General features: G+C 62.8%; 1 protein-coding gene across 6 annotated transcripts in view; it reads left to right on the top strand.

The window, feature by feature from the left end:
* Positions 1-8,177, top strand: part of HDAC4 (histone deacetylase 4) — a 276,590-nt gene extending 268,413 nt beyond the window's left edge. For all 6 annotated transcript variants that reach the window (XM_055300503.1, XM_055300499.1, XM_055300505.1 and 3 more), the window contains 3 exons: positions 2,234-2,318; positions 2,786-2,927; positions 3,714-8,177. In XM_055300503.1, coding sequence (XP_055156478.1) covers positions 2,234-2,318; positions 2,786-2,927; positions 3,714-3,753 — 267 coding nt within the window. In that variant the 3' untranslated portion in view covers positions 3,754-8,177. The remainder of the gene's footprint in view (positions 1-2,233; positions 2,319-2,785; positions 2,928-3,713) is intronic.
* The last annotated feature ends 4,744 nt before the right edge of the window (positions 8,178-12,921 follow it).

The raw sequence follows: 12,921 nt of genomic DNA on the forward strand, positions 1-12,921 counted from the left end.
CGGCGCATTCAGGGTCATTGCTGCCGCAGCTGTGATTCCATTCGCAGACGTTCTCCTGGGCCGGCTTTAAATCGTCCGCTTCGGTTCAGTAATCCTGCGTCCGTGTCTTACTTCTAATACTCACTAATCATTTACCTTATAGTTTAAAACTGATCATTTCAGTAACTGTGGTCTTTGAGGGTCTAAACCTGCAGTTTTTTTTACTAGACTTCTAACTCCGGGCAGCGCTGGCTGCGGAGGACAGCGGCAGCGCGGACTCGGATGCTTTGCCTCGGTGCCGCGTGACCGCGTGGGCCTGGGTCCCAGCCTGGGTCGCTCGCGTGAGAACGTCCCCAGGTCCACTCGCCCTCCCACGGCCGCCCTTGCCGTGTCGGGGCCCCGCCCAGGACCCCACTGTGCGTCCAACCTTTCCGTGCCCGCGCCCTCTCAGGCTGCCCTGGGTTGTCATTTTTGGAGTATTGACAGTTGTCAGCAATCAGGCACGGCTCGCGGCTATGCTGTAGAAGAGCCCTCGTGCTGGTCCTCTTTTCCCTTGTGCTGGAAGCGGGGCAGGGGACCCGGGCGCAGTGCCCTCCTCTGTCCGGGCCCATGCCGGGCGCGCGGCTTCTCTCTGGGGACATGAACCGCGAGCACTTGCGTAGAGCAGCGTCGGCCGCCTTCCCCGTCGAGCCGGCTTCTCCCCCCTTCCATGCGGCCCATTGCAGGGAGGCCGGGGCCGCGGCTCGGCTCCTGCCCGAGGAGACAGAGGATGGAGGTCGGAAGGTGCTAGGCGACAGCTGTCGCGGAGGGGCTGGGTACCCGAGGCATCTCAGATGCTTCTCGAGGAACGCGTGTCTCCTCCCGGTACGTGTTCGGGCACTGACTTCCCCCCGCACGGCTGCTGGCCCCTCCAGCCCGAGTCTCGGCCCCGCTGCGTGGCCGTCCCCCGCCTGGGAAGCCGCACTTGCCCCGGAGCCTGGGTCCTCTGCCGGAGACCCCGCTTGTCTCTCCTGAGCCCCGCCCGCGCCGGCCGACTCCCGTGCTTCATGATGTGTGCGGCCGGGGACTCAGCCCTTGGAACCCACTGGCCACACTGGCAGGCGCCTCCCGAGAGGGTGCACGGCTGCTCCGCACATCGCGGCCCTCCGCTGACGGCGGAACCTGCGCATTCCCAGGGAGACCCTGGCCCGTCCCTGCCCACAGAGCCCAGGCTCAGAACAGACCCCCCCACCGGTTGTCCCTGTGGGCACCTCGTCTGCGTGAGCCTGGCTCAGCTCGGGGCACGTGGGGGGCCGTGGCCGTTGTCGTGCAGGCCTGTCCCGGGATGCGTGACCGCCCTGAGCAGCTTCCAGCTTCCTTCCGGAACCCAGCAGATCTCCCCCAGTTTTGTAGGCTTGTCTAATAATTTAAAGATCTTTAAAATTACTTTTGTGTTTTCATGATGTATCTCCATGAGCGTGCTTAGGTGTCGTGTGGAGGACGCCCGGTGTCCCCTGCGGCTTCCGTCCCGTCCTCTGCCGTCCACACCGACCAGAAAACCGGGAGCACAGGCCCCCCTCAGAGATTCCCCTCGCTTTCTTCTTTCTTTTACCTTTTCCCCCATTTTTGGAAGAAAACCATCGACAGGATGTCCAAGCATTCTTACGTGTAAGACTAGGGATGTGAAAGTGGTATTTCCAGAGAGCAGTCATTGTTTCCCTAGTGTCACGGGGTGGTGTAGACGGTGTCTCAGTGGGTTTCCAAGCAGACGTCCTTGCCCGCCGGCCCGCTCCTGGATGCGGTGTCCGCTCAGCCGGGAGCTCACGAGCACACCTGACGGTCTCCCGAGAAGAATACCTCAAAGAAAATAAATCTACTTCCGTTTTTTAAAAAATTGTACAGGGGATGCCCGGGTGGCTCAGCAGCTTAGCGCCACCTTCAGCCGAGGGCGTGACCCCGGGGTCCCGGGATCGAGTCCCACATCGGGCTCCCTGCATGGGGCCTGCTTCTCCCTCTGCCTGTGTCACTCTCTCTCTCTCTGTATGTGTCTCTCGCAAATAAATAAATAAAATCTTTAAAAAATAATGATAATAAAATAAAAAAAATAAAAAAAGTCTACAGTAAATAGCAAAGCCACATTTGGCTGCTGCTGCTTTTCTGCCCGTAAACACACTCAAGAAAGCGACGCTGACTTCAAACCTCCCTGAACAGAACACGTGCAGGGATTATGTCGACATCCGTCACGTTTACTGTGTATTTGTATATTTTTTTCTAGCTTGATCCTCTCCCAGAAAAGGTTTTACAGCAGAGACCCAACGCTAACGCTGTCCGGTCCATGGAGAAAGTCATTGAGATCCACAGTGAGTTGTGTGGGCCACGTGCTCGGCGGGGAGCCCCAGGGATGAGGGATGACCCAGGTTACTGAGGCCGCGGTGTAGGCGGGTCGCCCGGTGCTCCCCAGACGCGGGTCCCCGCCAGCCGCCCCGCTGACGAGCCCCCGTGTGTGCGAGCAAACACCGAGCGGCCGGCCCCCACACGCTCCCCTGGCGCTGCGGCCCCCTCGTCTCCTCCCCCTCGCACCGGGCCGTCCTGTGCTCCGCTCTCTGGAGTCGGGGGCAGCCCCGCTCTCACGGCCCCCCTGCCCCCCACCAGTGCCCTGCTCGGGGAGGACTCGACTCCAGGAGCCCTGCCCTTGCGAGCCCGTAGCCTGGGTGCTGCCTGGCTTCCTCTCCTGCAACAGGTGCTTTTAAAGGCGCCATTGAGGAGTCAGGCTTGAGCCCGGGGAGGCCCAGTAACCCAGCCCCCCCCCCCCCCCCGCCTCCCGCAGGCCAGTACTGGCGATCCCTGCCGCGCCTCTGCTCCACGGTGGGGCACTCTCTGGTAGAGGCCCAGAAGTGCGAGAACGAGGAAGCCGAGACTGTCACCGCCATGGCCTCGCTGTCCGTGGGCGTGAAGCCCGCCGAGAAGAGGTGAGCGCCTCCGCCCCCACTCCCGGCGGGCCCTTCTGCCAGCGGGACCACCCTCTGCGGGCACCCGGGCCTCTGCTGTCCTGTGGGCACGTGCCTTCTCTACTGGGCCCTGCCTCCTGCTTGGGCATCCCAGGGAGGGATGGTCGGGTGTGGGGTAGGGATGGGGGGATGGACGGGAGAGGGATGCAGGGATGGAGGGGGAAGGATGGAGGGATGCAGGGGGGAGGGATGCAGGAATGGAGGGGGAAGGGTTATGGGGATGGAGGGGGAAGGATGGAGGGATGCAGGGGGGGAGGGATGGAGATGGGGAAGGATGCAGGGGGGAATGAGGGGAGAGGGTGGAGGGGGAAGAGATGGAAGGATAGAGGGGGAAGGATGCAGGGATGGAAGGGGAAGGATGGAGGGATGCAGGGGGGAGGAATGGAGACGGGGAAGGATGCAGGGGGAATGAGGGGAGAGGGTGGAGGGGGAAGAGATGGAAGGATAGAGGGGGAAGGATGCAGGGTGGAGTGCAGGGGGATGCAGGGGGAGGGCTGCAGGGATGGAGGGGGAGAGATACGGGGGCGGGGGATGGCGGGTTGGCAGGCAGGTGCCGGCCCCACGGTGGACGCGGGCTGCAGGGCTCCCTCTTTCCAGGGTGAAAGGCCCGTGGGAACCCTCGAAGAGCCTTCGCTCTGGGGTGGGGGCGGGGGGTGCAGAGGGGCAGGGTGCAGGGGCGGGCGGCCCTCCGGGTGGCCCTGGCCTCACGCCGCGGCCCCCTCTGTCTCTCGCCCGGCGCCGCCGCAGACCCGACGAGGAGCCCATGGAAGAGGAGCCGCCCCTGTAGCCGCCCGCCGAGCTGCGGGTCTCTTGTTTGTTTGTCCCCGTCTTGAAGCTCCGCCAAGAGCGGCTCCTGTTTGTGTGCGGCCCACCCGCATCCGCGAGCGCGGCTGGAGCAGCAGCGGGAGGCCTCTGCCCGACGGGGCGGCCCAGCGCGGACCGGGACCCACGCCGGCCGAGCAGACGCACAGACACACGCGAGGCCGGGCTCTCGGCTCCCTCGACGGAGGCCGCGGAGGAAGGAAGCCTGTGGCGGCTCGCGGCAGAGCTGCCCACTTCGTGGCCACGAGGGAAGGAAAACGAGAAATCAAAGATCTAATAATACAAAACGGACTCGATGAAAACTGGTGCTCACAGTTGATTATTACCCACAATTCCACAGTCTCCGTGTAAACCACTCGACTCATCCTGTAGCTTCTTTTTTTTGTTCGAGAGAACGTTTTCTGGGCCCCGGCCGCGACCGGGCGCCACAGCGGCGCGGCGGGGCCCACGGGGCCGCGGGGTCCGCGACGGGCGGGGGCCGGAGCTGGGCGCGCGTGCAAGGGGAAGACGGGACACACGCAGAAACGTGAGCCTGCGGGAACTGGCTTTGGTTTCTCGAAGCCATCGGAAGATGCGAGTTTGTGCCTTTTTTTTATTGCTCTGATGGATTTTTGTGGCTGGGTTTTCTGACGTCTGAGGAACAATGCCTTAAGAAAAAATAAACAGCAGGAATTGGTGGGACAGTTTCCTGTGGCTGCGCGCTGGCCCGGGGCGGGGGCGGGGGCGGGCTTGCTCCAGTGCTGTCTAAGAGGAACGGAGGTAGTTCCAGCAAAGTGGCAGATACTGTTGGGGGTTTTGAAGTCCAACAAATTTTAAACGAATCCAAAGTGTTCTTTTTCTCGTACATCCTATAACAATTGAGCATCTCCATTTGGTCGTGAAGCATGTCCTAGGCACACTTCCAGTGTTATGATCGGAATGCTTTTTATTAAAAGCAAGTAGCATGAAGTATTGCTTAAATTTTAGGTATAAATAAATATATATATATGTATAATATATATTCCAATGTATTCCAAGCTAAGAAACTTGATTCTTATGAAATCTTGATAAAATATTTATAATGCATTTATAGAAAAAAAAAAAAGAAGTATATATATATATATATATAATAAATACAGATCGTAAAGGTCCCTGGCGAATGAATGACTTGTGAATCAGACATCAAGGTGCTTACGGAAAGGGATCTCGTTTGAAACTCACGTATTTTTGAACTCCGGATTGGATAGCTTTCAGATCGCCAACACGTTCGCCACTGGGCAACTACCTGGCAGGTGTGTGCTCTCCTTCTGCTCCTTTCGGACAGGACCCCCCCCCCCCCGCTCCGAGCCTCCATGCACATATGTACCTAATGAGTTTTTATAGCAAAGGATATAAATTTGCTGTTGATTTTTGTATGAATTTTTCACAAGGAGATCCTGAATAAGCATTGTTTTGTGAACTTTTACACTTCTTTTTTTTTCTCTCGCCATTTAGCAGTTTCCTGAATGGTAATAATGTCTAAAACTTCTTTCTTTCTAAATTCTTGCTTGTACATTTTTAAAAAAAAAAAAACACACAACTTTTAAAGGGTTTTTTATTATTATTATTATTATTATTATTATCATTGTTGTTGTTTTCATTTTCGTTTATTTTTGTACAGCGAGCAGCGTTCTGCGGCGCACGGGACGGCCGTCAGCCTGTTTCCAGAAAGTTGAGCTCGCGCGGGAAGGGGGCCGAGCGGTCACGGCGGCTGCGTCCAGAGCAGGGGCTTTCCTTGGAGTATTAGGAGGAGGCGGTGGGGAGGATCGCAGGGCGCCCGCCTGACACCCGGGGCTCCGGCACCTGCGGGACTCCCGTCTAAACTTCCCTGACCACGTGGTCAGGATACGCGTTTTCAATTGTTTTCCAAAGACCTTTTACAGCATGTCCGCACTGCATGGGGCCCGAGCCAGGCCCACCCGTGCGCAGGGTTTTCCTGCCACGGCCGCACGGCCGGGAGCTGCACCCCCCCGGGTTTTTGGGCCTGAGCCCGCGGGGAGCCGGGGCCCTTGCCGCCTGGCGAGCTGCAGGGCCAGCCCCGGGTCCTGCCCGGCCAGCCGGTCTTCGTTCCTGCCCGCCCTGACGGTAACCGCCCGCCACTTTGTACTTGAAGCCACCAGTTTCATTCCAAAGGGTGCCCAGGCCCGGTGCCCCCGCGGGAGCCAGCCCCGGCCCAGGTCCCCGATCGGTCGCGTACCCAGGGTAGCTTCCGGAGGAGACCGATGCGGCCGGGCTGTGGGCCAAACGAATCCAGATCCTTGGATCGGCTGGGTCGGCGGCGGCTGGCGGTCAGGCCCAGGGCGGGAGCCCGAGAGCAGGCCGGCAAGGGTCTTGGGGCGCCTGGGGCCTCCTCCTCCCCCGTCCTCCCTCTTTGCTCCGCGGCCCACGTTGGCGGGAGCTGGGGTGCGGGGAGCCAGCTCGGCTGCCGGGGGGGTGCAGAGCGGCGGCAGGCCAGCCCCGGCCCCGACCCCGCAGCCCGTGGCTCTTAGGGAGGAAGCGGTCACGTCACGCTTTTCACCATAGGCGGGCCGAGGGGTGGTCGGTGGGGGCGACCCCCGGCCGGGACGCTGGCGGCACGTGGATTTGTCCGCGCACTCCAGCGCCACAGACGCGCTCGAAGCATTACCGTGTAGCCTTTTCTTTTCTTTGACGACACACTCAGCCCTTCCCGGGGGCCGCCAGGGCCCACGGCGGTGTCGCGCCCCAGGGTCCGCCCGGCCCGCGTGGCGAGGGCACCTCCCGCCTCCCCTCTCCGGCCCCGGCACCTTTAGCCTTTTTCTTCTTTTGCAAAGGCCTCGGGGGCACCGGCCAGGGGTCAGCGAGCGAGCACTTTACGTCCCTTCGCGGGGAACCCCACGATGCCGCCGGGCCGCGCGGCGCCCGCCCTTTCGGCTCCCGCCACGCCGTGCCCGAGCCCCACCAGCAGGCGGCCGCCCCCCACCCCCACCCCGGCTCCAAGGGCCTGGTCAGAGTGTTTCGGTTTTTCTCCACTTGTTTTAAAAGTCTGTTTCCAGAGGAAGGACCGTCGGGCGTGGCTCGGACACGAAGGCCACGCCGCCGGCGGAGTTTGTTGGTTTTACTTTTCGATCAGAACATTCCTTCTTTACTGGTCACAGCCATGTGCTCATTCCATTCTTTTTGTAGACTTTCGGGCCCGTGCGTTTTATGGGCATTGATACATATATAAATATATATATATAAACATATATGAATATATTTTTTTAAGTTCCTACACCTGGAGGTTGCATGGACTGTACGACCGGCATGTCTTTATATTGTACACAGATTTTTGCACGCCAGACTCGGCAGCTTTGGGGAAGAAGAAAAAAAAAAATGCCTTTTTTTGCCCCCCCCCCACGACATTTGCAGACACAAAAGATGGAGATTTTTCTGTAAAACGACACGAAACCTTGAAGGAGAGTGGGGAAGGGGGGAAACGTTTGCGTCTTACCGAACTCATTCTTAAGAAATTGTACTTTTTATTGTAAGAGAACTAAAAAGGACTACTTACACCTTTGTCATATTAAGGAGAAAAGTTTATCTAGCACTTGTGACATACCAATAATAGAGTTTATTGTATTTATGTGGAAACAGTGTTTTAGGGAAACGACACAGAATTCGAAGCGAACTGCCTGTCTCTCTTCACTGACTCGGAGGCATCTGTCTTGTTCCGTTTTCGTTTATTCCCCTCGGTCTCGCACAGGGCGCGGCGGCCGGCGGCCCCCCTACCCCCGACGTGAGCCCGGCCGGCGGCCCCCCGGGAGCGCCCCCACGCACCGCCGCGCGGACTCTCGTGGCCCTTGGGTGCCGTGTGGCCAAGACTTGACCTCCCGCTGCGCAGCCGTGGACCGCGCGAGCCCCGCTCCGCCTCGACCGGAGGCCGCCCCTTCCCTGCGGCGGCGCGGCCCACCCGACGCGGAGCCTCCCGCGGGCAAGACAGAGGAGGCGGACGGTTTCTGTTTGTCCGGGTTCCGGGGGGGTGTGCTCCATAGTGGAGGCGCTATTTTCCAGTTTCTGAGACATATATATAATATATACAAGGGGGCGCTGACCCCGTTCACCCAAGAGCTTCTCACGGGCGGGTCGCGACGCCGCGGCCACGCGGGGACGGCCGCCTGTTTCTTCTGTAACGTAACCCGTTCCCTTTGGTCGTCTGGACCTTCCAGCGGTTCTTTCTTTTGCTCCGCGGAGTTGGAGATTTCGTTCTCGGTTTTCTCATTTCTCGTTCTGTTCTGTGTGGGCGGGTCTCCCCCGACGACGGTGTCCTCCTCCGACGGCCGACTCCGCTCCACTTCACCCGGAGTCCAGCGTTTTGTACCTCATCTGACAGCTTGTTGCTCTTGTGGTGTAAATAAAACAGCATCTCTGGTTCCTGCCGTGTGCTCGCGTCCTTGCTGCCTCGCGCGGGGGCCCCGCGGGCGGTGGCGGGTCGGGAGTCACGGGGACCCACGCACCTGGGCCCCTGGCACCCTTTGCCTGCATGACCAGGTGCCGTGGGCAGGTCCTCACCGCACCGTCCTTGCACCATCTTCTTCCCCAAAACACCCTGGGGCGCCCCCGCGGGGGCGGGTCTGCAAACCCCACCTCGGCCACCCAGCAGCCCACTGCCACCCCCAGGGACCGCCCTGCACTCCCCCAGCCAAGGCCACACCCCTCTGGGCCCCCACGTTCAGTGACGGCCGGTTGGGAGGGCGGGCGGGTGGAGGCCGGCCTCCTGGCCCCACCGTGGACATCGGGGTCCCCCCCCTTGGTGGTGGGTTCCCGCTTCACAGCCAGGCTTCTCCCTCCGCCGGGCCGACTCCTCCAGGGACACAATGTGGGGTCTGACGGGCACCAGCCCGGTCACTGTGGGCAGGGCCCCGGGGGGCGGCTCGAGGTCCTTCCCGGATGCCGGTCAGGCCGTCTGCGGCCTCATGTGGGGGCCCCACTCCCCGGCACGCTCCCCCAGGTGTTGGCAGACCTCCTCCACCATGTAGGCCACTGCCCGGGAGGCGGCCCCACGCCAGGCCCCCCGCTGCCCCCGTGGTGTGTCGAGGCACAGGAGCCAGGCTGACCCCGCCGAGGCCAGGCCTCACCCACTACAACATGAGCTCTGAGCCTGCGAGGGTCACCCCACGTCCCCGAGATGCCGACCTGTACCGGCAGCTCGGCAGGTACGACAGAAGCCCCCGGGCCCCGTCCTCTTGGCCCGCTCGCCATGGGTCCTCGGAGTCGGGAAGCCTGTGTCGGGGCCGTCCCTCCGCGGCGGGTCCCAAGTCTTAGTATCTTGGGCTTCCTCCCCCTCCACTGCCGGTCGCAGCCGCTAAGAGAGGTGCTTGGTGGAGTGCCGCGGGCCACCTGCCCCCCCCCGGGGATGCCCCCAGCACACTGGCTCGGAGGCGGCTCATGCTTCAGGAGGTGGCCCCAAAGGCCCAGCCTTGGTCCTCAAACGTGACCTAACCGGGCATCCGGACTCAGAAATGGGCAGGTCCCTGCAGCAGAGGGCCCGCCACACCGGGGCCGTGTCCCCGCTTCTGCAGTGGCGCCCCTCGGCATCCACGCCAGGGCCTGCACGGGGCCCACGCTCTCAACCTGCTGATGCCTGTGCTCTTGGGCAGGTGTAGGATGCGGTGCCACCCGGTGCCTCATGGGCACAGCCGGCGGGCCTGCCCGTCCCCTGGGAGCGTGATGCGGCTCGGGTGGTGCCAGTAGCCAGCCAGGGGCTCGGCTGTATCCGCGGGGAGGTCCCCAAGTGATGCCAGACCCCGGGATGGGGACTGGAATGCCCCACGAGACCACGCAGGGTCAGGCCGGCCTGAAACACAAGGTCTGCTCGTGGGGAGCAGCGATGCCCGGGGGGAAACAGAGGCTGACTCGTTACAGAAACACAGAAAGGCCCTTCAGAGAGACACCAGGCCCGGGTCCAGGGTGTGTCTCAGGAATGAAGTGAAAGGGGCACCCGGGTGGCTCAGCAGTTGAGGGTCCACCTTCAGCCCAGGCCGTGACCCCGGGGTCCTGGGATCGAGTCCCACCTCGGGCTCCCTGCATGGAGCCTGCTTCTCCCTCTGCCTGTGTCTCTCCTCTCTCTGTGTCTCTCATGAATAAATAAATAAAATCTTTAAAAAAAAAAGAAAAAGAAATGAAGGAAAGACCACATAAGGGATGAGAGGGCTCGGGGTGAGGAGCGGCCGCTGAGGCCTCGTGCAGGGCCGCGGACCCACCTCACAGCCCGGAGCCCTTCCGAGGGCCCGAGCCGCGCGTCCTGGCCCCGGCTGCCCAGCGAGCAGGAGCACCATGCGCGGGAGGGGCGGCCGGCAAAGCAGCCGCAGAGGCAGGGCGGCTCCTGAGGAAGAGACAGGAACTGGAGCCCGGCCCTCGGCCTTACTCACTCCTGCCCCGTTCACACTCTGCGTCTTTACCATCAAACCGAGTCTTGGTCGGAGCCGAGCTGGGAGGAAGGAAGGAGGAGGAAGGAGGAAGCAGGAGGCGTCTCCCCAGTGCTGAGGGTCCCGGTGGCTCCAGGGCCCATGGTCCACAGCCGGGACACGCTCTGACGGAGGCGACTCGCAGGGGCCGAGTCCGCACGCCCGAGTCTAGGCTCGGTGGCCGCCGACGGTGCTCCCCGGCTCCCCTCGCACCCGGGGCTGCCCGCAGAGCAGCCGGGGTCAGGTCACCGGGGGATCCGCCCCAACAGCAACTTTCTGCCCTGGGGGGACGCGTTCCCGGTGAGGATGCGGCGACCCACCGTGAAAGCACAGGGCAGGCCCAGCTCCGTGGGCGGCGCCCCTGCAGGTGCTTGCGTGACCTCCCAGGGCCTGTCCTGCTGCAGCCCGGGCCACCCAGGAGGCTGTGCGGGGAAGCCCAGATTCCAAATCGATGGAATGAGGACACTGAGGCGTCACCCCTCCTAAGGGAGGACACACAGCACAGGCCCCAGGCAGCCAGGAGCTCCGCGGGCAGCTCCACCCACTGCGTCCACACCCACGGGCGTCCGCCGTGGGGTGTCCTCGCACCTGCTCCCACTGCAAGAAGCTCAAAGCCCAGATGCTTGGCCTCAGCTCTCCTGGCCGGGGTCAGGCCCGAGGAGGACCTGAACTCAGGGCTGCCCGGACGCCGCCTGCGAATTCATCCCTGGTGTCCGTGCCCGCCCACACCGGGACCCACGGACCACAGCCGCCTGCCAGCACCATGCACACAGGTGTCTGCACTGCGGGGGGCGCCCAGCTTGGCCTCGGGGGGTCCCTCCCCCAGAGAGCCTGGAGCGGTGCTCCCAGGCTCCACCCACCCAATGCCGGGGCTCCCTGCCCACCCACGGGGAACGGAGGGTGCCTGAGGGCCCCTGCCCACCCCCTGCCCCCGATGTCCCCAGTAAAATCAGGTCAGGAAGCGGGTCCTCTGGGATCCAGCGCCCTGGGCTCCGCCTCTTGGCTCCCTCCCGGGACCAGGCGCCTCTGAGCCACAGCCTCTGGGGACGGGGGTCTTGCCCCCTCTTGCCGGCCCGGTTCACCCCCAGACAAGCCCCACGCGGGTTCACGTAGCCCCAGCGGGAGGCCAGTTCTTTTTTTTTTTTTTAAAGATGTTATTTATTTATTCATGAGAGACACAGAGACACAGGCAGGGGGAGAAGCAGGCTCCATGCGGGGAACCGACGCGGGACTCGATCCCAGGACCTGGGGTCACACCTGGAGCTGAAGGCAGACGCTCCACCACTGAGTCCCCAGGGGCCCCAAGGGAGGCCAGTTCTGGCCCCAGGTGGCCAGGGGCTGCTGCCGTGGGCAGAGCGGTCAGTGGCTGGCCTGGGGATGGTGGGCAGGGGTTGGGGGTGCTGAGCCCGATGTTCCCGCAGCCAGGCGCGTCCTAGAGCCAGCTGCGGCCCCGGCTGGGCAGAGCTGAGGACAGCCAGCCCCTTCCACGGGGACCGCAGGGCGGGCAAAGTGGCCACAACGGCTACCCCACATACGTACCTGTGAGCGTGACCTTATTTAGAAAAAGGGTCCCTAGGGGCGCCCGGGGGGCTCAGTCGGTGAAGCGTCTGCCTTCAGTCAGGCCACGGTCTCGGGGTCCCAGGATCGAGCCCTGCATCGGGCTCCCTGCAGGGAGTCTGCTTCTCCCTCTGTTCATGCTCTCTCTCTCTCTCAAGTAAAAATATATTATTTAAAAAAAAAAAAGGATAAAAGGGGTCCCTGTAGGTGTAACAAGACAAGGATCCCCCGATGAGATCACCCTGGATTCACCAGCTGGCGATGAACCCATGACAAGTCTCCTGAGAGACAGGAGAGCAGAGACACGGGGGCCACGGTGCGAGGCCGTCGACGCGGAGCGACGGGAGCAGAAGCCCAGGAAGCGCCGGAGCCCGAGGCTGGGAGAGGTGATGGGGACCCCCCAGTGCCACCCACGGAGCCGCGGGCACTGTCATGGCCCCGTTGACACGATGGGTGCGGGCGGCCAGTGGGAGTCAGGGCATGGGGGGCCGCCCCCAGAGCCCCAGGCCTGCCTGTGCCCCGGCCCCGCCGGCCACGCTGCGGGTGGCCCAGGAGCGCCCTGTCCCACAGCCACCGTGCTGCCGGGCACCGAGCGGGCACCTGGCGGCCGACCGGGCATGTCCGCCAAGGGACGCCGGCCACAATCCTGCCGCCCCAGTGACCGGGGCCCCGACACCTGCCGGGGGGCCTCCTGAGGACGCGGCCAACCCAGTGCATTCAGGGCCGTCGGGGAAACGCGCGGCCGCCCCTCTTTCTGAAGTTGCCAGGCCCTTGGCAGAGGCGCGGGCACGCAGCCTGGCACACGTGTGTCCCTGTGACAGCCCGGCCTCCGCCCTCTGCCACCCCTCCCGGGCCCGGGCATCGCGGCGCCTGCCAACCCCAATTCCTCCCGGCCCCCCTGGAAACGCTGGCTTGGGGCACAGAGCTGCCTTTGCGGCCTCGGGGCACAGAGATGAAGGCCATCGGCTCCGGGCAGCTTTCGGTCCCCTCGACCACGTGTGAAGGTCACTTTCACGCATGGTCCCTTCTCCCGGAGGGATCCGCAGAAGTCCTGCCAGGAGCGGGTGTGGGGGCTGCCTTCCCCGCAGCCATCCCCCCTCTGCCCCCCGGGGCTGGGGCCTGGGACCTCCCCTCCCTGCCCAGGGCAAGGGGGC

This window comes from Nyctereutes procyonoides, unplaced genomic scaffold (assembly GCF_905146905.1).
Source record: "Nyctereutes procyonoides isolate TBG_1078 unplaced genomic scaffold, NYPRO_anot_genome, whole genome shotgun sequence".
Taxonomy (NCBI): Eukaryota; Metazoa; Chordata; class Mammalia; order Carnivora; family Canidae; genus Nyctereutes; species Nyctereutes procyonoides.